Source organism: Carcharhinus amblyrhynchos, chromosome 26 (assembly GCF_965287045.1).
Source record: "Carcharhinus amblyrhynchos chromosome 26, sCarAmb.v2.hapA, whole genome shotgun sequence".
Lineage (NCBI taxonomy): Eukaryota > Metazoa > Chordata > Chondrichthyes > Carcharhiniformes > Carcharhinidae > Carcharhinus > Carcharhinus amblyrhynchos.
The window spans coordinates 39,020,919-39,047,023 of record NC_137349.1 but is presented as its reverse complement, the minus strand read 5'-3'; the positions used below and the strand labels follow the sequence as shown (position 1 = coordinate 39,047,023).

The 26,105-nt window shown below is 47.8% G+C and overlaps 1 protein-coding gene across 2 annotated transcripts in view; it reads right to left on the bottom strand.

Annotated features, from left to right (window-relative positions):
- Window positions 1-6,626: 6,626 nt before the first annotated feature.
- plppr3a (phospholipid phosphatase related 3a) overlaps window positions 6,627-26,105 on the bottom strand; it is a 102,009-nt gene continuing 82,530 nt past the window's right edge. For both annotated transcript variants that reach the window (XM_080212885.1, XM_080212886.1), the window contains exons 6-8: window positions 22,285-22,342; window positions 18,706-18,879; window positions 6,627-10,578 (exon numbers count right to left, since the gene is read on the bottom strand). In XM_080212885.1, the coding sequence (XP_080069011.1) occupies window positions 9,283-10,578; window positions 18,706-18,879; window positions 22,285-22,342 (1,528 nt within the window). In that variant the 3' untranslated portion in view covers window positions 6,627-9,282. The remainder of the gene's footprint in view (window positions 10,579-18,705; window positions 18,880-22,284; window positions 22,343-26,105) is intronic.

Genomic DNA, 26,105 nt, shown 5'->3' with positions numbered 1-26,105 from the left:
TAGGGATGTAGGGTTGGACCTGGGTGGGATTGTGGTCAGTACAGACTCGATAGGCCGAAGGGCCTCTTTCTGTACTGAAGGGTTCTTTGAGATGGTCGAGCTACAGTACCCTTCCTGAACTTGGCACCTACATGCAGTGGATTGTATCAGTGAAGATGTTGTGGAGCGGAATCCAGCTCTATTTTGGAATTGGTCTTCCCAATCCTGTTGGATTCATATTTTGGAAAAATCAATGGGAAGGAATGGAAGTGATTCTCCTGCTTTTCCCAGACGGTGTGAGGATTACCTTGGCTTCCTGCCATCAGTTTGTACTCCTCCCAACAGGAAACTAATTAAAACCTGACAAAACTCATCACAACACAGAATTCATCCAAGGGACAGCTGAGAGGCTGCTTGACGAGCACAATCACTGCTCTGCAAACCCACCTCCTCATCGCAGAGCCACTGCTTGCTCTGCTTTCCCTCAATAGCAATCGGCCATCTGCTCCTGCCGACGTACCACAGCCCCTCACGTACTTACCGTCCTCTCTAATGACGGCTCCTCACTCTGCCAGCTGTCCTCTCCCTGATTCACCATAGGTGTCCTCACCCACATCAAGCCGAATGTGACTCCAACACAATTCTGGATGACAGTGAGTCAGACGGTGCAGGAGGAGGGCATTTGTTTCCGCACTGACTCCCCGACGGAGCATCTTACCCATGTCCTCCACCCCCCCCACCCCGATCCCCGTAACGCCGTGCATTTACCACTAAGGAGTTACGAAGAGCATTCAGGAAAGTGGGGTTCAAGCCACAATCGGGGATGTTTCGAGACTAGCCTCGTACTTCACGTCGTTAGTGTACGCTTAAACTGGGACCAGATGCTGGGCAACGCGACAGCTCAGTGACTATCACTGTTTGCTGTGCAGATACATGGATTCGGGCCTCTGTCTGTGGGAGTTTGCGCATTCTCCCCGTGCTTGTGTGGGTTTTCTCCGGGTGCTCCGGTTTCCTCCCACACCCCAAAGATGCGCTCTTAGGCCGATTGGTGTAACAAATTGTCCCTAAATTAGTCTTCCCTCAATGTGGAATGCCATAAGCATAGACAAGGGTCAAGGGTCAGGGGTCAGGGGTCAGGGCCTGTTTCCCGTGCTGTGTTGTTCTTTGTTCTTTGATTGGGCTGAATGGCCTACTCTCATAGAACATAGAAACTACAGCACAAACAGGCCCTTCAGCCCACAAGTTGCGCCGATCATATCCCTACCTACTAGCCCTATCTATAACCCTCAATCCCATTAAATCCCATGTACTCATCCAGACACCTCTTAAAAGACCCCAGCGAGTTCGCCTCCACCACCACCGACAGCAGCCGATTCCACTCCCCCTCCGAATGAAAGATTTGCCCCTCTCACTCCTATTTCTTCTGTTCTTACGCTGTACATGGGGTGGGGGGGGTGGCAGAGCGGTCAGCACTGCGGCTTCACACCACCGAGGACTTGGGTTCGATTCCCGGCTTGGGTCACCGTCTGTGGGGGGGGGGTTTGCACATTCTCCCCGTGTCTGCGTGGGTTTCCCTCCGGGTGCTCCGGTTTCCTCCCACAGTCCGAAAGACGCGTTGGTCGGCCGCGCTAAATCCTCCCTCACTGTACCCGAACAGGCGCAGGAGTGTGGCGACTCTGGGATTTCCACAGTGACTTCAATGCAGTGTTAATGTAAGCCCACCTGCGACACTAATGAATAAACTTTAAATGAAAGAAAGCATGCGCGTCGACCCAGTCCCGTCTCTGGATTGAACACAGTGACATTACCCGAAAGATGGTGAGAGACACACAATCAATGGGATCTTTTGGAAGCAGTTGCTATTGACACTCTGGATGAGATTTTCTGCCCCTGTTGAATGTCAATGGGCTTTTGGCTGGTCTCCCATGGGTGTAATGCCAGGGTGCAGGAAGGGAAACCCTAACTTGGCATCTCACTTAATCATCTCCAGCGCCAATATTGTTGTTCTTGCTTAAACTTCGGCTGAAATCACAATGTAATAATCTGTATTCCTTTTGAATATGAATATTGAAATTAGCCTAATCAAATATTTATTGCCTGGCATTACTACACACACATTTAAAGAATATGAATTATGCCTCGATCTATTAAGACTCTACTGTCTTTAGCCCCTGTTCCGGTAGATTGACTTGTTCTTTAAATTTAAATTGATTTGTCTCGGTTACATTTATAGATTTGCCTGTTGATAATGGAGGTCTGGATTGTGTTCAATGTTTGTATTGTGTCTTCTGAAAAGTGTCAGTTGTGCCTCAGCCAGCAACATTCTCACCTCTGAGACATAAACAGATTAATTCCAACTCTCTTCTCAAGTACTTAATCCAGGCAAATACTCCACGATGTAAGATATCTGCACCCTCCAGTAAGATCATGGCTCACTTTCTGTCTCAACTCCACCTTCCCGTACCATACAAGCTCTTTAAATTTGAAGTTTTATTTATTAGTGTCATAAGTAAGCTTACATTAACACTGCAATGAAGTTACTGTGAAAATTCCCGAGTTGCCACACTCCGAGCCTGTTCGGGTACACTGAGAGAATTTAGTACCTAACCGGCACATCTCTCGGACTGTGGGAGCACCTGGAGGAAACCCATGCAGAGACGGGGAGAACATGCGAACTCCACACATCATCTCCAAGCTTACATTAACGCTGCAATGAAGTTACTGTGAGAATCCCCGAGCTGCCACACTCTGGCGTCTGTTCGGGTACAATGAGAGAATTTAGTACCGAACCAGCACATCTTTTGGACCGTGGGAGGAAACCCATGCAGAGACGGGGAGAACATGCGAACTCCACACGTCACGTCCAGTGCTCAAAATCGAATCAATTCCTGGGCTGAATATCCTCAATGATTGATTTTCCGCAGTGCTCCTGGCTGGAAAACTCCAAAGGTTCACAAGCCTCCAGTTGCAGGAATTCCTTCTCATCGCTGTATTTAATAATCTGGCTAAAATAATGCAAATAATTTAAAATAAATAGAAGGGAATGCTGTCACAACGGGCGCGATCTAATTAGTTCACCAAGTCGAAGATAGCAGGAAGGCAGTGGGCAAAGGTAAAAATTAGCACAAATCAGTCTGCTATCCCCCCAGAAAGAGTGTGAAGGCCTCAAACATGAAATTAATGCAAGTTAAAAGGATTTACCTTGCTCCCACCCGGCTTCTTCCCATCTCCTGGAATGACAAAGGATATTCCTGGTGCGAAACATTGGCTCTGTTCTCTCTCCACAGATCAGGCCTGTTGAGATTTCCCAGCATTTTGTCTTTCAGATTCCAGCATCTGAAGGAGTTTGCCTTTATCTCGGCTCATCCAGCACGTGGGCTAATAAGGAAACAAATCTCGGTGCGGGTTAGGACCCGGGCAGCAGAGTTCTGCAATTAACCTCAAGTTAATTCTTACACAATTAGAAAGGAGAGCAGCTGAGAGGGCATTCAAATAGCCCAATCTCGAGATGAGGCATGCAAGAGGGTTTCAGCAACAGGTGAGCAGACGTCGCAGCAATGTTGGGCTGTGTTAGGGAGGAAACGTAGATGGTCTGAGTGATGGCGTGAATAGGCGTGGGTAACATAAGAAATAGGAGCAGGAGTAGGTCATCTAGCCCTTCGAGCCTGCCCCGCCATTCAATAAGATCATGGCTGATCTGAAGTGGATCAGTTCCACTTACCCGCCTGCTCCCCATAACCCTTAATTCCTTTGTCTATCAGAAACCTATCTACCCGTGACTTAAATATATTTAGCGAGGTAGCCTCCACCACTTCAACGGGCAGAGAATTCCAGAGATTCACCACCCTTTGAGTGAAGAAGTTCCTCCTCAACTCTGATCTAAACTGCCCCCCCCCCCTTATTTTGAGGCTATGCCCTCTAGTCCTGCTGTCCTTTCTAAGCGGGAAGAATCTCTCTACCTCTACCCTATCCATCCCCTTCATTATCTTATACGTCTCTATAAGATCCCCCCCCTCATCCTTCTAAACTCCAACGAGTGAAAATATGCCACAACACGACTGAACAGCAAGGTGGTTCTCACCGGCTGACGTATATCCCTCAAACCACGCCACAGATTACCTGGTTGTTGTCACATTGGCGTTTGTGGGATCTTGCTGTGCAGATCGTTTCTTACGTAAACAGAAGCGACCGAAGCAAAAGTGCTTCACTGACTTTTGAAGCAATTTGGGGTTGTTGTGAAATCAGGCAGAGCTCGATCCGGATGGGAAGCTTTCTTCCAAAAGGAGAACTTGGGATCTGCTCAATTAATTGAAATGACCGATTAGATTCTTGCTTCAATAACTATTTTCTCATAGAGTTCCTACAGTGCAGGAGGGGGCCGTTCGGCCCATCGAGTCTGCGCCAACCACAATCCCAACTCCCGTACCCCCACTCTGCTCATCCCCTGACACTGGGAGCAATTTAGCACGGCCAATCAACCTAACCCACACATCTTTGGACTGTGGGAGGAAACCGGAGCACCCAGAGGAAACCCACGCAGACACGGGGAGAATGTGCAAACTCCACACAGACAGTGACCCGAGCCGGGAATCGAACCCAGGACCCTAGCGCTGAGAGGCAGCAGTGCTAACCCACCGTGCTACCGTGCCGCCCCTTCTTGGTATCTATTTAGTATCTATTTTAATCTGCTGCTCATTAAACTACTATCCTGGTTTATCTGGGCTCATACAGGGAGTCTATACATTTTTAAAATATCTACTGATGAACAGAATCATAGAATCCCTACAGCACAGAAGGAGACCCTTCGGCCCATCGAGTCTGCACCAACCACAATCCCAACCAGGCCCTACTCCCGTAACCCCACATATTTACTCTGCTCTTCCCCCGACACTGGAATCAATTTTTAGCACGGCCAATCAACCTAACCCGCACATCTTTGGAGTGTGGGAGGAAACCGGAGCACCCGGAGGAAACCCACGCAGACATGGGGAGAATGTGCCACACAGACAGTGACCCGAGGCTGGAATTGAACCCGGGTCCCTGGCGCTGTGAAGCAGCAGTGCTAACCCACTGTGCTGCCCGCATTTCACATCTGAACAAAACTTGAATACTGAAAATACCGCTAGTGTTGTTTATACTGACACTCCAGTGAAGTAGCCCCTCAAACCAGCTTTCTTGTGTTGCTTTAGCAACAGGAAAGAAAAATATCTGTCTGACATGTTAGTGCTTGGTGCTTGTCATTGGGCATGTGTAGCATTTCTGTTCTCAAACGTTGTAATTCCTCAGTTCAGTTGCTCCATTCGCCACCCCAACCTTCTGTGGTAATTCGCACAACACCAACAAGTTACATTTAAATAACCCCTTAGGCAAACTAACTAAGGTGCCTGATCAGAGCATTATTAGACAAAATTGTAACTCTCAGCCACATCAGATGAAAGTAGGACAGGTGACCAAAAGCTCAGTCAATCTGATAGGTTTTAAGGAGCATCTTATAGAAGAGAGGCTGGGATGGAGAGACTTATGATGTGGAGATGCCGGCGTTGGACTGGGATAAACACAGTAAAAAGTCTGACAACACCAGGTTAAAGTCCAACAGGTATTTTGGTAGTAAATGCAACTAGCTTTCAGAACACTGTTCCTTTGTCAGATTTACATAGAACATAGAACACTACAGCACAAACAGGCCCTTCGGCCCACAAGTTGCGCTGATCACTTCTATACCTACTAAGCCATAGACCTATCTCTAACCCCCAATCCCATCAGATCCCATATACTCATCCAGAAATCTTTTAAAAGACCCCAGCGAGTTCGCCTCCACCACCACCGACGGCAGCCGATTCCATTCACTCACCACCCTCTGAGTGAAAAACTTACCCCTGACATCTCCTCTGTACCTGCTCCCCAGCACCTTAAACCTGTGTCCTCTCGTAGCGACCATTTCAGCCCGGGGAAATAGCCTCTGAGAATCCACCCTATCTATACCTCTCAACATTTTGTAAACCTCTATCAGGTCGCCTCTCAACCTTTGTCTCTCCAGGGAGAAGAGTCCCAGCTCCCTCAACCTATCTTCATAAGGCATGCCTCCCAATCCAGGCAACATCCTTGTAAATCTCCTCTGCACCCTCTCAATAGCTTCCACATCCTTCCTGTAGTGAGGCAACCAGAACTGAGCACAGTACTCCAAGTGGGGTCTGACAAGGGTCTGATAAAGGCAGGGAATGGTCAAGCTTAGCACCAAGGCAGCCGAGGATGAGGCCTGCATGATCAGCAGGAAGTGGTTGAGGCAGGGACATTGACAACATTTCTTTGGTAAGAAGTCTGACAACACCAGATTCAAGTCCAACCGATTTATTTGATAGTCAAATAAATCGGTTGGACTTTAACCTGGTGTTGTCAGACTTCTTACTGTGTTTACCCCAGTCCAACGCCAGCACCTCCACATCATAACATTTATTTGGACAGACACACAAATAGGAAAGGTTTAGAGGGGTATGGGCCAAATGCACTGACGGGTTCTATGATCCTATGAAGGCATGACCTGCCAGTGAACGAAGGGTTAAAACTGGGGCGGAGGAAGTATTGGTCCTCATAAAGAGAGGATTTAATACATGCTGCTTTTTTAAAACAATGTTTATTGAATTCACCATTAATTCTAAAACTTGCTTCTGTCCAAATGACACATTCAAAGTACAAAATATCTCAGTACATAAGAGGCTATCATTCAAATCACTAGCGTAGAGCACAATAATCGGCTTCACTAAATCGGGTATATCATTCCTCACAATTAATAATAAACTTATTCTATAAACAGTAATCATTCAGACAGACTGTTTACAACTAGTCTCCACCGTCTTTGTCAAGTTCTATTTACACACAACCAAATTTTTTTCAATGCTGGGTTTCCACCAGAGTATCTGCGGTTCAGTCGCGCAAGATTCCAGATTTCCAGGAGTCAACTTTAACTCCGTTCAACTCTTTATTGTCTCCATTTCATTTGATGGTGTCTTGTGTCTGTCTGATCATCTCTACTGATGGACAGACTGTCACTTCCAAAGAAAAGAAATATGCTGGAATATCTGCTCAAATTACCATTGACCGATGAACACACAATGCGGACAACCTCAATGACCCCAGCATTGAATCTCAAGTGCTTCCCCACTCCCCCACCTTGGTTAAATCCTCAATAAGGAATGGCATGGTTGCTGCGGTGGAAACTCCTTCTCGAGGTCTAAAGGGGGTTCGAGTCCCAGCTTCACATGAGTTGACGATGCTTAATAAAACAAAACTGTCCAATCTTTCTCACATCAGCACGCGTCACTAAACATTAAGCAGGCGACTATTATTTTCAGTTGCAAGTTACGAGTAAACATTCTGGCCAGAATTCGCCAGTCTCGCGTGCTCTAACGCTGCTGCCAGCGAGAACGGAAAATTTGGCGCTCAGCCAGAATCCACTGCAGCGGGACTGGAGAATCCCGGCCGCGGGCAAGATCGGAGAACTCCGACCTCTGTGTAGCTTTCAGAGCAAGGTGGTAACATTCATAAAAATGACTGTATACATTTCTAAACCTGGTCATTAAGAGGCTCACAGGCAGCTGTAACAGCACAAAAAAGAGTGACGCAACTGCTCGAAGGAAAAAAATGTATCGTAATTCTGTGCAAAGCTGCCCTTTGCTCCTGAACAGGTCAAGGGTTAACTGCTCCTCCTTCCCAATCCATACGTTTCTCACAGCACCAAATCCTTGCTATCCACACCTCCCGATCTCCAACGGAAGGGAAGGATAGTGGATCTTACTTGCTGGAGCTGGTTCCAGAAGCTGAATGGCCTATTCCCCTTGCTGCATTCCTCTGCACAGTTCTGGCACCAGCGTGAATCTTGGGCAGGCGTGGTGGACCTTGTAAAGGTGCAACGTGGGTGGATTGGAGTAACAATCAGCAAGTGGCTGAGAATTGGTTCATTCAGACTTGTGCTAATAAGTCTCAGTGCTAGCCTTGGGAAGAGCTTCAGCCGATCCCAAACCGTGGAATTATGTGCAAACTTCAGACTTAACCTAAAAGGAAATACACTCCAGACAGCATCATTTGCCACCCACACGCTAAGTCGGCACGGGTATTGATATGGACTCTAATATCTAATTAATATATTGCATTCCTATATATTGCTTGCATTTCAAAACTGGACATGTCCTACCTATTGACCTGATAGTTTATAGTAGAGCTATTTCAGGTTTTGCATTCTCCCAGATCATAGTGATCATGTGCTGGGATTCATTCACAATAGTTCTTAAACTTAAAACAAGAAAATGTTGGAAATAGTCAGCAGGTCAGGCAGCTCCTGGGGCGTTCGAATCTGAATTAACATTGTACGTCGATGACCCTCCAATTCTCTCTCCTCAGAGGCCGCCTGACCTGCTGAGTATTTCTGCTTTCATTTCAGATTCCCAGCATCTGTAGTATTTTGCCTTTGTTCAGTTTTTTTTCTCTTAGCTCAAGATTTCTGCCTCGTTCTAGCAAGTCAAGTGAGAGATCGCTCGGCTTGCCAATTTACAATCAATAAATCACGTCAATGAAAAAATTTTAGCACCCAACTATCTGTTATACAGTTTGCAGGTTCATGCCCACGCTTCTTTTGGCAGGGTTGGCTATTGTTTGGCACAGCTATACAAAATTCATTATTGTCTACACGTCTTTTACAAAGTCTCATGCTTGACTCAGGATGCTGACCAGAATATTAAATAGTATTACACCACTGGGGTTCAACTACTAATGACACTAATTCCATTTCTTGCTTCTGTAACCATTACCAATTTAAAACCACAACTTAAATACAAGACCACAATTCCAGAAGTTTAAAAGCAGATAAGAACACAAGGAACATGCGAGTTAAAATGGCCCGTACATCCTGGCCTCTTCAGTAAGTCTGACGAGCTTCGGGACATCCTGAGGTACGAAAGATGTTAGAAAGTGGAACCTTCTCTTCCTTAACAATAGCTGACCAATATCTCATGGAGTGTCTGGGACATTTAGGAATCGGATCTCTACTGCTGGCCCTCTTGCTTTGTTCTCCAAGTCAAGGGAAGGCTAAAACTGCAATTAAATCTGTACGTGGTATGGATTACCAGCTGGAAAAGTTTGAAGACAGAGATCTCCAGGGAAACTGTTTTATTGCTCCCAGTTTGTTCCACGTCGGAATAAATGTATTGCATGGATAGCTAATTCCCAAGAGTTAAGGATGGCAGAGTTGGATGCCCTGAAAGCTTCAACAGGATATGTACAAGAGGTGCCCCTCCATCGTAAGAGTCTTGCTCAGTCTTTGAATCTCCTGTTGGCTTGAAGTTTCTTGAAGTAAGCGTCCTGATCGCTATCCGCGCTGGCTTCCCGCTCGCCTAGGAATACGGGGTTGGGTTTTCTCCTTAGCGTCGAGTCCCGGCTCGAGGCAATGGTCAGCGTCTCCGAATTGGTTTCGCTCCTCTCAGCTCCGGCGACGTTGATCGTGGCCACGCTGCAGAAACGGGTATCTTCCTGTTCCAGGTCGCTGGCGGACGAGACCGGAGAGACGCCGCTGTTTTTGGCTGATCGGTAGCCCCTGTAGTCCCTGTTCAGGTCGTTCAACTCGTAGGCATCGTGGAGGTCCGTGCTGCCCTGGGGAGATTTCCACTCCCAGGGTCCCACCCCGCCGTTTCCCGAAGAGACGTGCACCACGGGGTGGGAGCCGTGCGCGTCGACCGTGACAATGCTCGAGGAGTCGCGCTCCGAAGGCGATTTGTACTGCGACGACTCCGAGCTACTCGATCCGTCAGAGTGTTTTGGCGTCACCGTTATCATGCTCTGCTGGTTCGACATGGCAATGACTTGCATGATGCGCGGTTGGTTATTGGGCCTGGGGACGCCCCCCTTCTCTGCCATGAGCATCCACTTGGCCCGCGCCGAGTTACTTTTGGGGGAGGTGCAGACGCTTCCTTGGGTCTCTTCGGGAATGTGGACCAGCTGGGAGGGCCCGGGCCTCGACTGGATCAGCACCCGCGCGCCGCCCCCTCTCTCGGAGTTCCTGGCTTGCACGGTGGGATACAGGGAAGACGGCGCCGGCTCGTCTTGGTCAAACCCCGCGCCCCTCAGCTCCAACGCCGCCCTCATTTGGGGCTGCGACTGGCTGATAGTCGGGTCGTGGTCCAAAGACATGCTATCGATCGACTTCTGCTTCCACTGGGAAATGAGCTGCTTGGACCGCGACGCGTCCATGGAGACGTGGATGGTCATGTGACGGCGGGCGGCTTCGTCCAGGTTCGGCGTGTTCACGCGGGGCAGGGTGTTGCTGAACGTCACCATGTTCTCCTTGCCCATGGGGCTGCGCGGGGCCAGCAGTTCCACATCCACGCTGGCACGCTTCAGGCTGTTCAGGGAGTTCTTCTCCCGTTGCGCCAGCTGGTGATCCAGGCCGTCCAGCCTGGGCTGCGGGTTCAGTTCGTCCGTGCTGAGGGATTTGCTTTGCTGATAGACAGAGTCGTGGCGGAGGTGGGTCAGGGGCCTGAGCCCACCCTTGGGGGGAGGTTTCGCGGGAGAAGCATCCTCCGAGGCCTTGAAGTTTCCGACAGCATGAAATCCCTGCGGAAGTAAAAGACGGAAGGATAATATACAATTTACCTGAGTGAGATACGGCTCGACTTTTTGAAATTAAGCAACATCTGTATGGAAGCGATATAGAAACAGTTCTTAATTTAAAAAACATTGTGCTAAGAAATAGGAGCAGGAGTAGGCCATCTAGCCCTTCGAGCCTGCCCCGCCATTCAATAAGATCATGGCTGATCTGAAGTGGATCAGTTCCACATTCCCGCTTTCTCCCCATAACCCTTAATTCCCTTGTCTATCAGAAACCTATCTACCCGTGACTTAAATATATCCAATGAGGTAGCCTCGATGAGCTATGTTAGCACCAGGGAATTAAACTCTGTTACCTCTCTGAAGTGGGCTTGGATTTTTCTCACTCACGGACTCTGTGCCATCATAACTTAACTGCATTTGTTTCCCCACTGGTACGGCATTCACCACAATCCCTTCATTGCGTCAAACCCTTAACTTGCATCCCTGAACAAAACTATAGCAGAAGAGCTCACAGCAAATGATCTTGTATTGAATGTGTAAGCCATGCGGCCCAACCAATGGTAAATGGATATGGTACGATAATAATGTTTTTTTTTTTCTTTTTCATTCACAGGTTTTAAGTCGGTCCGCCTTGTTGTCCAACGAGGGGCATACACGCGATGGGTCATACTTGGGCTGCTCTTGGTTGTTCGAGATTGGCCTAGTGCTTCATGTCGTTAGTGTGTGCCTAAACTGGACCAGATACTGGGCAAGACGACAGCTCAGTGACTATCATTGGTTGCTGTGCAGACACATGGATTTGGGCCGGTGTCTGTGGGAGTTTGCGCATTCTCCCCGTGCTTGCGTGGGTTTTCTCCGGGTGCTCCGGTTTCCTCCCACACCCCAAAGATGTGCTGTTAGGCTGATTGGCAGTACTAAAGTGTCCCTAAATCAGTTTCCCTCAATCTGGATGGCCATAAAACATTAGACAGGGGTCATGGGTGGAGAGGGGGACTGGTGGTGTTGAGATGGCGGCGCGGGTGGGCCTGTTTCCCAGGCTGTTTTTGTTCTTTGTTGTTCTTTGTTCAATCTGTGCTACGAGCTTCCTCACACCAAACTTAGTCTAATGCTACCAGCGTATATCTTTCAAGCCTTTGGCCAGAATTCTCTGGTTGTTCACGCCAGTGGGGTTCTCTGGTTATGCTGTGGTGAATGGAGACATGGCTGAGTGCCAAATTCTCTGTCCTCGCTTGCAGCAGCGGAGAATTTTGGCCATAAGTAACTTACTGAGGAAGGGTTTCGAAACCCAGCTTATACTTGCATTGCATAAAAGGTTACAGGATCAGACAGTCTTGGAGCTTACACCATGGAAACAGGCCCTTCAGCCCAACTTGTCCATGCTGCCCAGTTTTTAACCACTAAGCCACTCCCAATTGCCCACATTTGGCCCATGTCCCTCTATACCCATCGTACCCATGTACTGTCTAAATGCTTTTTAAAAGACAAAATTGTACCCGCCTCTGCTACTACCTCTGGCAGCTAGTTCCGGATACTCTGTGTGAAAAAACTGCCCCTCTGGGACCCTTTGTATCTCCCCCCGTCTCATCTTAAACCTACGCCCTCTAGTTTTAGACTCCCCTACTTTTGGGAAAAGATGTTGACTATCTACTTTATCTATGCCCCTCATTATGTTGTAGATCTCTATAAGATTATTCCTCAGCTTCCTACGCTCCAGGGAGAAGAATCCCAGTCTATTCAGCCTCTCCTTATAACTCAAACCATCATGTTCCAGTAGCATCCTTGTAAGTCTCTTCTGCACTCTTTCTGGTTTAATAATATCCTTTCTATAAAAGGGTGGCCAGAACTGTACACAGTATTCCAAGTGTGGCCTTACCGATATCTTGTACAACTTCAACAAGACGTCCCAACTCCTGTATTCAATGTTCTAACCAATGAAACCAAGAATGCTGAATGCCTTCTTCACCACTCTGTCCACCTGTGACTCCACTTTCAAGGAGCTATGAACCTATACCCCTAAGATCTCTTTGTTCTGTAACTCTCCCCAATGCCCTACCATTAGCTGAGTAAGTCCCGTCCCAGTTCAATCTACCAAAATGCATCACCTCGCATTTATCTAAATTAAACTGCATCTGCCATTCGCCAGCCCACTGGCCCAATTGATCAAGATCCCGTTAGAATCCTAGATAACTTCTTCACTGTCCACTATGCCACCAAACTTACTGACCATGCCTCTAAAATTAAAGATATAAAGCTTTTTAACATGATAAGGGGATTTGATTGGGGAAATGAGGGCAAATTATTTCCGCTGGTGGAGGAATCCTGGTCAAGGCAGTTGGAACAAAGCCAATTTGGAATGAAATCAGAATATGATTCTGTCTACGCAAAGGGTGGGATTTTCCGGCAATGCTCATCCTCAACCCAGAAAGTCCCACCCGAGGTCAACAGACCTTTCTATGGTTCGCCGTTTGCCTGCTCCAATTCCCGTGGAGGTCGGGACGGTAAAATTCACCCTAAAAGCGTCGAAAATCTGGAATTTTCTCTGCTAAAAGGCTGTCGATGCAGAGGGTCGGTTGACATTTTCAAGCCTACGGTGGCTATGCTTTTTTTTTGTTATGTAAACTTAGTAAAGCGGACAGAGCAGAATAGGGCTAAAACGCTGAAGTATGGATCTGCCAATGGTAGGACAGGCTAAAGGGGCTGAGTGGCCTCCTCCTATTACCAAATTTGTAAAATAGTCTAATAAATCATAGAATCCTACAGTGCAAGAGGCCATTCGGCCCATCGAGTCAGCACTGACCACAATTCCACTCCATAACCCCATACATTTACCCTAACTAGTCTCCCTGACACTGAGGGGCAATTTAGTATGGCCAATCCACCTAACCTGCACAGCGCGTGTGTTTTAAATGTTGAATCCCTTTCAAATGGCAACGTCGTCACAGAAAACCACACACACTGCGTCACAATTCTACAGTAATATGGAACGATGTTTAAGGCGTCTCGGTAAATGGCTTTCTTCACTTGTGATGGATCACTGCGCAAACAGCACCCGTCCTTTCTCAAGTCTCGTTTACAAAAGGGTTGCTTCAGTAAACCAGGACGCTGCTGTAACATTTGCTGAGCTATAATTATCCGAGAACCTTCACCGCTTGTCAAGTCCAGATGTATAATTAATGCCCATCGCCCACACTGTGGTGAAGGTCTCCATGGAAACAACGAGTTGGCAGATGTTGCGGTGGGCAACTCCTGAGTTATTTCACGACTCAGCTTATCCCCTCGCTCCGCGGTGAAACTCAGCAAGGTGCCACCTTTGTTGGTCTCGACTTGCAGTTGGACTGGGGGGCCTTGCCAGATGGGCTCACTGAAGGAGAACAGGGACGGGAGTAGGAAGCTGGCAAACAGCAGCAACGGCAATGCAGCCAAGAGAAGGAGCAGCAGCAATCTCTTTGACAGGCATTTGGTTCCCTGGTTGGGATCTAAGAATAACTGGCTCATTATCATTGCCTTTCCAGCTCGACCCAACCCATGAGCAAAACAGTGAGATTTTCGAACCAAGCTTGGCATTTTTAGAAATCTTGATCTGATATTCCGATACACTCCTGCCAATGCAGTATTATCATGCAAGATAGCTGCTGACACCACTCTGTCTGTGCGCACTAATCCGCACGTGCGCAGAAATCCAAAAATGTGCACGCGTTGGGTACTCCTGTTTCCTCCCACAGTCCAAAGATGTGCGGGTTAGGTTGATTGGCCATGCTAAAGTTGCCCTTAATGTCCTGAGGTGCATAGGTTAGAGGGATTAGTGGGTATAATATGAAGGGATATGGGGGTAGGGCCTGGGTGGGATTGTGTTCACTGCAGACTCAATGGGCCAAATGGTCTTTTAATCCACAGGCGATTCGGTCCGCCTTGTTGTCCAACAGGGGGCATACACGCGGTGGGTCATGCGAGGGCTGCTCTTGGATGTTGCCTAGTGCTTCACATCGTTAGTGTACGCTTAAACTGGACCAGCTGACGGGCAACACGACAGCTCAGTGACTATCACTGTTTGCTGTGCAGATACATGGATTCGGGCCGGTGTCTGTGGGAGTTTGCGCATTCTCCCCGTGCTTGCATGGGTTTCCTCCCACACCCCAAAGATGTGCTCTTAGGCTGATTGGTGTTAACAAATTGTCCCTAAATTAGTCTCCCCTCAATCTGGTTTCCAATGTGGAGTGCCATAAGCGTAGACAAGGGCCGTGAGTGGAAGAGGGGACTCACAATGTTAAAATGGTGGCGCGGGCTCGTTGGGCCGAAGGGCCTGTTTCCCGTGCTGTGTTGTTCTTTGTTCTTTATGATTTCTACGCCAGTTTACCCAGCACAATGCCAACTGGTGTTACTTTGTAAGTTGGTTATTGCAATATGCTGGAAGACTCCCTACAGTGCAGAAGGAAGCCATTCGGGCCATCGAGTCTGTACTGACTCTCCGAAAGAGCATCTTACCCAGGCTAAGCGCTCAGGATAAGTATAAGTTGGGTTCATTTCTCGTATTGACGCTAAAAAGACAGAAGCAGAAAATACTGGATAAACTCAGCAGGTCTGGCAGAGGGAAAGAGAAACACAGTCAACGTTTTGAGTCCACCGGCCCTTCTACAGAATTCAAAAAAGAATTAAAAATATGATAAATTATACGTTGGGAGAGGGGTGTGGTTCTGTTAGCGACAGAAGAGAGGCAGGGTTGCGGAAGAGGGAAACAGTTCAGTGGGAGCAAAACTGAACAACGAGAGATAAGTGATCATGTGGGGATGGGACAGGGGTTATTTTGGGACAAGCAAAGTGGTCTCCAGTGTAGAGGAGACCACACTGGGAGCAGTGAACACAATAAAACAGAGTTGAGAAGGTGCAAGTGAAACATTGCTTCACCTGAAAGGAGTGTCTGGGATCCTGAACAGTGAGGAGGGGGGTAAAGAGGCAGGCGTTACACCTATACTAGTAAATCTTATTCAAGAAAGCTACGGATGACTCAAGAGAAATGCTCTTCTGTGGTCGGGGTACGGAACAGAGAGCTTTACTCTCTAGCTGTTAGACTTGATGTGGAAACATTTTTTCTTCTCCTGCTTCCCAAAAGTGGGAACAGTTCCCAAAAGAGTGAATGCTTTTCCTAAATGTATAAACTCATACAAGATTGCGAGGGGCATGGATAGTCAGAAGCTTTTTCCCCAGGGTGGAAGAGTTAATTCCTCAGGGGCACAGGTTTGAGGTGTGAGGGGCAAGGTTTAAAGGAGATGTACAAGGCAAGTTTTTGACACAGAGGTTGGTGGGTGCCTGGAACCCATTGCCTGGGGAGGTAGTGGAAGCAGAGACAACAGTGACTTTTAAGGGGCATTTGAACAATAGGATGGGAATAGAGGGATATGGCCCCTGGAAGGGTAGGGGGTTTTAGTTGAGTCGGGCAGCGTGGACAGTACAGGCTTGGAGGACCGAAGGGCCTGTTCCCACGCTCTAATTTTCTTTGTTCTCAAGGCAGTCTGACTTAAACTATGCTGAAATCCATCTCTGTGTAACTAATGACAAAAGTGAGACAGTAACTAACAAAGAAAATTGAAAGGATATTAAATTGGATTCTGGTGGCTTGATATTGAGGGGACAAAGGTTAGATTTGGAATATAAATACTCTAATCATAAGATCATTTACTGTTAATGTCTTTTGATGCCCAATTAATGAGGAACTATGGTTCCAGGGCAAACCGCGTCCCCATTCTGGTGTTTCCTATCGATTGTACAGAATCAGAAACTGCCTTGTTAATAAACATTCCATCACTCAGGCTGGAAGTGGATTGAACTTAATCAAAATGCCTTCGTGTAGCAACGAGGACTGGGCTGAAAAGGAGACAAAACATCAATTGTAAACAGTGACCTGCAGCACAATTAAACTGGGAGCAGATTGCCCTGAGTGTGACGGTTTGGGCCGACAGGTTTAATTATTCAGTACTGGAGCTTCCCGTTTGATAATCAGCTAAACGTTACAATTCTCCGTGCTGTCTCATTGGCCAGGTATGGTGAAAGGGGCCACGCCTGATTGGGATCAATGACCTGGATCAACGGGGAGTTACAGTCACCATCCCATTGCTGCTCTACATTCCTCCTGGGACCTTCCCAAGCCCGGCTTTGCCAAAAACGCAGAGCGTAGTGTCCCTCGGAGAGATCCGCGGCAGCGGAGTGGAGTTGGAGAGAGTCAGCACAGGATACGGGCGACACGGTAGCACTGCTGCTTCACAGCTCCAGGGACCTGGGTTCGATTCCCGGCTTGGGGTCACTGTCTGTGTGGAGTTTGCACATTCTCCTCGTGGGTTTCCTCCGGGTGCTCCAGTTTCCTCCCACAGTCCAAAGATGTGTGAGTTAGGTTGATTGGCCATGCTAAATTGACCGTAGATGCATAGGTTAGAGGATTAGTGGGAAAAATATGTACAGATATGGGGATAGTGCCTGGGTGGGATTGTGGTCGGTTTAGACTCGATGGGCTGAATGGCCTCTTTCTGTGCTGTAGGGTTTCTACGATACCCACGTTTTACAGCTGCCATAAGGGCAATTTAAAATGTCCAGTTTGAACAATAGTGAATGAGTGAGAGAATGGGTGAATGAGGTGATTAGGGTGCATAGGTTGAGATAGGTGGTACATAGCTAAGTGGAGTGGGTGAGGTTGTAGCTGGGTGCGTCTGTTGGTGGGCGAGTAGTTGAGTCTGGGAGGAGTTGGGTGCATAATCAGGTCAGAGGTAGTTGAGTGGTCATGGGGGTTACGCAGGTTGGATGGTTGTTGGCGGGGGCTAGCTGGGAATGTTAGTTTAAGGAGTTGTTGAACTGGGGGGGGTGAACAGCGGTCGGCAGGTCAGTTCTGTCGTTACCCAGGAGTTAGAGAGGTTTCAATGCTCTCACATTTCTTGGGTAACTATTCACATAAGAGAGTTAGAACTATCTGAAGTCTTGAGTTCAGATTCTGCGACATTCACCAAGGGTGTCGGGGAGCAGGGAAATTGTTCTTTGGAAGTTGAAATGTCCCTGACAATTCTTACACAGGTCAGTGCGTCAGGACTATCACAGCGTCCCGACACGCAACTTAGTCGAATGTTCAGTCTCTTAACAATCTGGAGACCAGAAGATTTGGTTCATCGACTTCGACACTGCCAGATACCAGCCATGGCTCAGTGGGCAGCACTCTAACCTGTGAATCTCAAGTCCCATTCTAGGGGATGTTATGGCAGCACAGTAGTTGGCACTGCTGCCTCACAGCGCCAGCGGCCTGGGTTCGATTCCCGGCTTGGATCACTGTCTGCGTGGGTTTCCTCTGGGTGCTCCGTTTTCCTCCCACAGTCCAAACATGTGCAGGTTAGCTTGATTGGCCATGCTAAATTGACCCTTAGTTTCCCAAGATGCGTAGGTTTGGTGAATTAGTTACGGGCTAGGATATGTGGTCTGGCCCGTGTCAGATACTGTTCCGGAGGGTTGTTGGAGACTCGATGGGCCAAATGGCCTCCTTCTGCACTGTAGGAATTCTATGATTCCAGAGGTACAAATGCAAATCCTCGGCTGATAGTCCAGTATAGTTTTGAGGGAGTTGATTTTAGTAGATCAGATGTTGAACTGAGGTCCTATTGGTCCTCCTGATAGATCTAAGAGATCCCATAGGATTATCTGAAGATGAGGAAGGGGTTCTCCTAGGTGGCCTGGACCAACATTGATTCTTCAACCAATGTCAACGAACAAATGATCTCTATTTTTCCCATAGGATGGCTTGTGGGGAGTGTCAGGTTATGGCCTGTGATTACTGTTCAAAAGTACTGTGTTAGCTGTAAAATGCTTCCTACATCCTGAAGTCCAGAGTGTGGCTGTATGACTAAAAAGATGCTTGTTCTTCATTTTTAGACGACCTTCAGTTTCTTCCGTTGAGATTCCTGAGGGGCGGACCTGCTGGGAGCATCTCCTGACATCGCAGTGCAAATTTGGCAATGGCCTGTTTACAATGGGAGGTGGCAGAGGGAGAGGGGCTTTCCAGAAACTCACTAACCACCCCCCCCACGCTGCCGAGCATAGATTCGCACCACATTCCCGGCTAACCCAGCACTTACAAGATGACGTGAGAGGCTGCACACTCACCAGATATGCCGCGATTCCTGCCCCGAAAATGAAACCCACGTAGACATCGATGGGGTGGCTCCTGTACTGGGTAATCTGTGTCAGGCCACAGATACCGGCAGCAATTGCAAAGGCAAAAACTAGCACCGGCTTTAGGAGTTTGGTGCAGTCAGATATCGTCGAGTTAAAATACATCTGGCAAAAAAAACATAAAGATTTTGTTCAGTCCCTTAACATATTTCATCATTTAGTCAAGTCATGGCTGATTTCTATCTCAATTCCATTCACATGCCTTGGCGCCATATAAGAAATAGGAGCAGGAGTCGGCCATCTAACCCTTCGAGCCTGCCCCGCCATTCAATAAGATCATGGCTGATCTGAAGTGGCTCAGTTCCACTTTCCCGCTTTCTCCCCATAACTCTTAATCCCCTTGCCTATCAAAAACCTATCTACCCGTGACTTAAATATATTTAGCGAGGTAGCCTCAACCACTTCAATGGGCAGAGAATTCCAGAGATTCACCACCCTTTGAGTGAAGAAGTTCCTCTTCAACTCCGTTCTAAACTGCACCCCCCTTATCTAGAAGCTGTGCCCTCTAGTCCTGCTGTCCTTTCTGAGCGGGAAGAACCTCTCCACCTCTACCCTATCCATCCCTTTCATCATCTTATACGTCTCAATAAGATCCCCCCTCATCCTTCTAAACTCCAACGAGTACAAGCCCAGTCTATTCAGCCTCTCCTCATAGCTCAACCCCCTCAACTCCGGTATCAGCCTATCTCTTGCTACCCATACACTGACATCTATTGATCTTGGTCTTGAAAGCTCCAGTCATCTGCCTGCTACAGGCTTTCCGATGAAAAAAATTCCACATTTGTGTGAAACAGTGCTTTCCGATTATCCTCCTAACTGGACTCGTAATTCTTCTGAAATGATATGCCGTCATTCCTGAATCTGCCATTAGAACAAATAGTTTCTCCATTTCTACCTTGGCAAATCCTCTTGGTGTTATCTCATAGATTCTTATCATAGAACCCTACAGTGCAGAAAGAGGCCCTTCGGCCCATCGAGTCTGCACTGAACACAATCCCACCCAGGCCCTACCCCCATATCCCTACATATTATACCCACTAATCCCTCTAACCTACACATCCCTGGACACTAACGGGCAATTTCTTAGCATGGCCAATCAACCTAACCCGCACAGAAATACACCTGGATCAGATCATCTCGTGGCTTTTTCACAGGAAAACAAGTAAATTTATGCTATCTACTCTCGTAATTTAATCTCTAATCACAAATCTCAAATGACACCCAGCGTGGCTACGACAAAGGAGAGCTATCCTTCTTAACCTTTCTCGACTATTCTGCAGTCTTTGATATGATGCATCACACCATCTCTCTGCTACATCGCTCCACCAGACTCCAGCTGCACTGACCTGTTTCCCTTCTTTTCCGTCATATCGCTTCACTTGCGATGGCTTCCCTTCCAGCTCCCACCCTGTTATCACCAAGAATCAGCCCTCCCCACCTCACCAGTCTCGCCTACAACATCCACCCAGCATGGTTTTCACACACAGGCTGGCGGTACCCAGCTCTCCATCATCAACACCCCTCTCCACACCTCCAGAGCGGTTAAACAATCAGACCGCTTGTCTGACATCGAGTACTGGGTGAGCAGAAATCTTCTCCAACTGTACAAGAGGTGGCCCAAAATCTTCATCTTCAGCTCCCCGTCCGTGCTAACTCTCCAGCTATCAACTCATCCATCACCCTGGCAACTGTCTGAGACTCATCCAAACTGTTTGCGCCTTGCTATTATATTTGACCTCAGTGTGACATATCCACACCGTCACTAAGAATGTCTATTCTCACTGACATATCGTCTGGCTTTGTTTCTGCAGCTAAACCCCCTCATTCATGCCTCTGTTACCTCCAGACTTGATTATCCCAATGGCCTCCTAGTTCAGGATGGTCAACTGTCCCGTATTTTAGGGGACTGTCCTATTTTTGACGTCACTGTCCTACGTCCTGGGTCTCTCCCGAATTCTGTCCTTCAAATCTGGAGAACGCACAGTGCCACCCTCCTGTTGTGCCCACTCACTGACCTGCCACCCCTCCCCGCTCTCGGCAACCTGACCCCTCACCCCGTCCCTGTTCCGATCCCTCCTCTCCGTGCTCTCACTGACTTGACCCACCGCCTTGCTGGCCTTCACCCTGGCGTGCTCTCATTGACTTGACACCACCCCCCTCTCCCCGCCTTCCCCCTCACCCCCAGCGCCCGCTTCCCGCAAGCCCCCTGCTGTCAGACACAGGCAGCATTCCACCACCACTTCTCCCCGCAACGACCCTCCACTCCACAACCAGCTGCCCACCCCCCTCCTCCATTCCAACGGTTGGCCATTCTGTTCTAGTTCGTCTCCCACACTCTATTCGAGTCATTCAACACTCTGTTGCCTGCATCCTCACACTGATTCCTCAGGGGCGGCACAGTGGTTAGCTCTGCTGCCTCACAGCGCCAGGGACCCAGGTTCAATTCCTGGCTTGGGTCACTCACTGTTTGTGTAGAGCTTACACATTCTCCCCATGTCTGTGTGGGTTTCCTCCGGGTACTCCGGTTTCCTCCCACGTTCTGCATTGACCTGAACAGATGCGAGAGTGTGGCGACTTGAGAAATGTTACATTGCAGTGTCAATGTAGGCCTTACTTGTGACTAATAAATAAACTTTAACATTAGGCAACGCCTCAATATCAAAATTCTCACCCCTCCCCGTCTCTGAAATCGACCCCGGCTACACAGCCCCCTGAGATATTTGCACTTCTCCAATTCTGGTTTCTTGAACATCCCTGATTTTACTCCCTTCACCTTCAGCAGCTTGGACTCCAAGCTCTGAATTCCCTCTCTGACTCTCTACCTCTCTTTCCTCCGTCGAGACACTCTTTAAAAGCCTATCTGCTTGACCAAACTTTTAGCCTTGATCTGCCCTAACGTGGCTCTTTGTGGCTGGGTGTCAAATTTTTATTTTCAACACTCCTGTGAACCACTTTTGGGATGTTTTATAACATTAAAGCCACTATATAATATAACTGGTTATTATTATATTGTCATTAATCTGGTGAATCTCTGTTGTAGCCCTCCATAGCTGATCTATCTCTCCTGGGATGCAATATACAGAACTCTGTGCAGTATCCCAGACAGAGTCTGGCCAAGGAACTCAGGTGAAGACAGATGCAAGTGACACAAAAACCTGTTCAGATTACAACAGAGTCTCATCATTACCCCTCAGGGCTTTGCAATTTTATCATGGCATATTAGACAGTGTTGTCACACTCCTGAACACAAGCTCTCCGACTATTTAAGGAGTTGGTTATTATTTTCCTAACGGGAAAGTTTCTAAGATCCAAAATTATACCAGGGTTTGGGAACAATCCGATTCAATATAAAGGGAATGAATGGAAATAGCAGAAATAATAGGAGTGACTGAGGCATTCACAAACTCAATGAAAAGTAAATGTATTGAGATTCTGTGGAAGCTCAGAGCAACAAAATAATGACCATTATACGACAAGGATTTCCATGTAAGATTCAAACAAGGGACTCACCGAGATGTAGACTGCAGCAAAGGCCGAGATTGTGGCATGTTGGGAAGGGAAGCTTTTCCTGTGGATCAAACATAATGCAGTTTTATGTTAGTCACAGTGAGCTCATTGTTTATTCCAGTGCTGGGATCAGTAACTCTTCCTCCTAACTCTTTAGAAAACAGCCGTTTTAGTCATCGTGGCATTTCAACAGAAGGACGGGTGGCACAGTGGTTCGCACTGCTGCCTCACGGCGCCAGGGACCCGGGTTCAATTTCGGCATCGGGTCACTGTCTATGTGGAGTGTGCACATTCTCCCCGTGTTTGCGTGGGTTTCCCCTGGGTGCTCCGGTTTTCTCCCACAGTCCAAAAATGTGCAGATTAGGTGCATTGGCCATAGTCAATCGCCCCTTAGTGTCAAGGAGATTAGTGTGGTAAATATGTGGGGTTAAGGGGACAGGGCCTGGATGGGATTGTACTGAGTGGACTCTTTGGACCATACGGGCCCCTTTCTGCACTGTAGGGATTCTATGACCTAGCTCCATAGAACATAGAACACTACAGCACAAACAGGCCCTTCAGCCCACAAGTTGCGCCGATCATATCCATAACTACCAGGCCTATCTATAACTCCCAATCCCATTAAATCCCACGTACTCATCCAGAAGTCTCTTAAAAGACCCCAGCGAGTTCGCCTCTACCACCACTGACGGCAGCCGATTCCACTCACTCACCACCCTCTGAGTGAAAAACTTACCCCTGACATCTCCTCTCTACCTGCTCCCCAGCACCTTAAACCTGTGTCCTCTCGCAGCGACCATTTCAGCCCTGGGAAATAGCCTCCGAGAATCCACCCTATCTATACCTCTCAACATCTTATAAACCTCTATCAGGTCACCTCTCATCCTTCGTCTCTCCAGGGAGAAGAGACCTAGCTCCTTCAACCTATCCTCATAAGGCATGCCTCCCAATCCAGGCAACATCCTTGTAAATCTCCTCTGCACCCTTTCAATAGCTTCCACATCCTTCCTGTAGTGAGGCAACCAGAACTGCGCACAGTACTCCAAGTGGGGTCTGACAAGGGTCTTATAAAGTTGCAGCATTACCTCCCGACTCCTAAACTCAATCCCTCGATTAATGAAGGCCAGTACACCATACGCCTTCTTGACCACATCCTCCACCTACGAGGCCAACTTAAGAGTCCTGTGGACCCGGACCCCAAGGTCCTTCTGCTCTTCAACACTGCTAAGAGTCTTACCCTTGATATTGTACTCCTTCATCCCATTGGACCTGCCAAAATGGACCACTACACATTTATCCGCGTTGAAGTCCATCTGTCACTTCTCCACCCAGTCTCGCATCCTATGTCTCGCTGCAACCTCTGACATACCTCCAGACTATCCACAACTCCGCGTTAAGATTATGTCCCTTTACTCCAACTGGAATGAATAGTTTCTCTCTATTTACCCTCATTTAATCACACCTCATTTCTCGCTTTGGCAATTGGGAGGGGAGGTCTTGTGACGCAGTGGTTAGTGTCCCTGCCTCTGAACCAGAAGCCCTGGGTTCAAGTCCCATCCCAGGGCTTGATGACTAAGGAAGGTTCATTCCTAATAGCTTGAATGTCAACTTGTAAATCCTCCCAAACACACGCCAGACGGGAAGAATGGGGGCTATTGCTGGTCAGCCATGTGATGGAAAGAGTATTAAAGCCTTTACCATCACCGTCCATAGCTCCAGGCTACAGACTGCATGGACCAGGGATGCCATGGCAATACAGAATGGACGTCTACATGCTACAGTGAGAAAAAGCAATGGCTGAGGAATGTGTTAATAGAGCAAAAGGCTCTTGCCTATCCAAGGAACTGGGCCATTAACATAGAGCAGATGAAGACATTTTATGCAGAAGAATTAGTGGAGGAATTAGCACGACCATGGTACAGAAGTAGATCCACCGAGTTACAGCATTGATCTGACTGGCCATGGCCACAGTTCAGACTACAAGTGAAAGAGGAGCTTTAATTGTCGCAGTTTTTCATTTGACCGAATACGAATGTGAAAAAAAAAGTCAATTCTTTTTAGTAATACAAGGTCCTATTCTCTGGCGGAATAGTGAATAAGCCTGTAAAAATCCCTGGCAACGTACATAATAATTAAGCTGCTGGCTCGTGCAAGCAAACTGAGTCATTGCTATTCATATGGAAGTAAAGCTGGGTCACACTGCCAAGAAGAACAGATGTGGGCTCCAAATTATATGGCAGAACTCACCTCTTAAAAAGCTCGCAATGTAATAGGTTCTCAATCAGTCCAAAATGCCTCCTCGTAGTTAGGATGCCCAATCAATGCAACCAGATCCATATGAGATAAAAATTGATTAAATGATCTTTGATAAAAAAATTGAAATTCAGTCGTCTCCTTCTCTGAGCTCACCATGCTAAACTTCCCTGGGGTAATATACTGTCCAAGATCTGAATGCACCATTTTCTGCAGCTTCTATCTTTTCCACTGGCTCTCTTTGAGCTTATCTTGCTCACCTCCTGTTCCCTTAACCCGATTCCCACTAAACTGCTGACCACCCACATTCCCGTCCTGCTGATAACGCTAACCCTCCACCTCTCCCTCAAATTTGCCACCATCGCAACTTCCTCCCCACCACCCTGCCAAAAAAGCAACACTTAGAATCATAGAAACCCTACAGTGCAGAAAGAGGCCCTTTGGCCCATCGAGTCTGCACCGAACACAATCCCACCCAGGCCCTACCCCCATATCATACCCACTAGACCCTCTAACCTACTCGTCCCTGGACACTAAGGGGCAATTTCTTAGCACGGCCAATCAACCAAACCCGCACATCTTTGGACTGTGGGAGGAAACCGGAGCACCCGGAGGAAACCCACGCAGACACGAGGAGAATGTGCAAACTCCACACAGACAGTGACCCAAGTGGGGAATCGAACCCAGGTCCCTGGAGCTGTGAAGCAGCAGTGCTAACCCACTGTGCTACCCGGCTCTGAAATAGCCCAGCAAACCATTCTGTTGCATTAAACGGCTACAAAATAGGAAAGGAATGAAATTAGACTGCTCAGTATCAACCCCTTCATCGTCACTTGGTTCTTGGCCCTCTATCCTCACCCTACTGACTGAGAAATCTCCTTGTTATTAACTCTCAAATCCGTGTTAATCTTTCCTGCATCATCCTGTAAAGCGGATTTCCTGGTTGCTGCCACAGTACTGAATCGAATGGAGCTCAACCCTCAACCCCACCTGAGGTGGTCCCTCTGTTTGGCTGATGTCCAAAACTGGGTAAGCAGACATATACTCCATTGAAATATCGGAAAAACAGACGCCATTGTCTGTGTGTCCAGTTTCAAACCCTATTCATAGAATTTCATAGAATTATAGAATCATAGAATTCCTACAGTGCAGAAGGAGGCCATTCAGCCCATTGAGGCTGCACCGACCACAATCCCACCTGTCCCCTATCCCCATAGCCCCACATATTTACCTGCTAGTTCCCTCCTTGGTTACTCTGTAAGGGTAGACCAGACCATTCACAATCTTGGCATTTGAGTTGACGCTGAGATTAACTGAGTCCATCATCAAAAATACACACTCCCACCTCCACACCAGCGTCCACCCCTACCTCAGCTGAAACCCTCATTCAGGGCTTTCTTCCCTTTAGGCTTGGCTATTCCAATGCACTTCTTGCTGGTGTCCCACCTTCCCCCCTCCACAAACTTGAGCTCATTCAGATCTCTGCTTCCACTATCCTAACCCACGTTAAGTCATCTTCACTCATCGCCACTCCAAATTCAGCGCCATCTCTTCAACCTGCTCCAGAACTA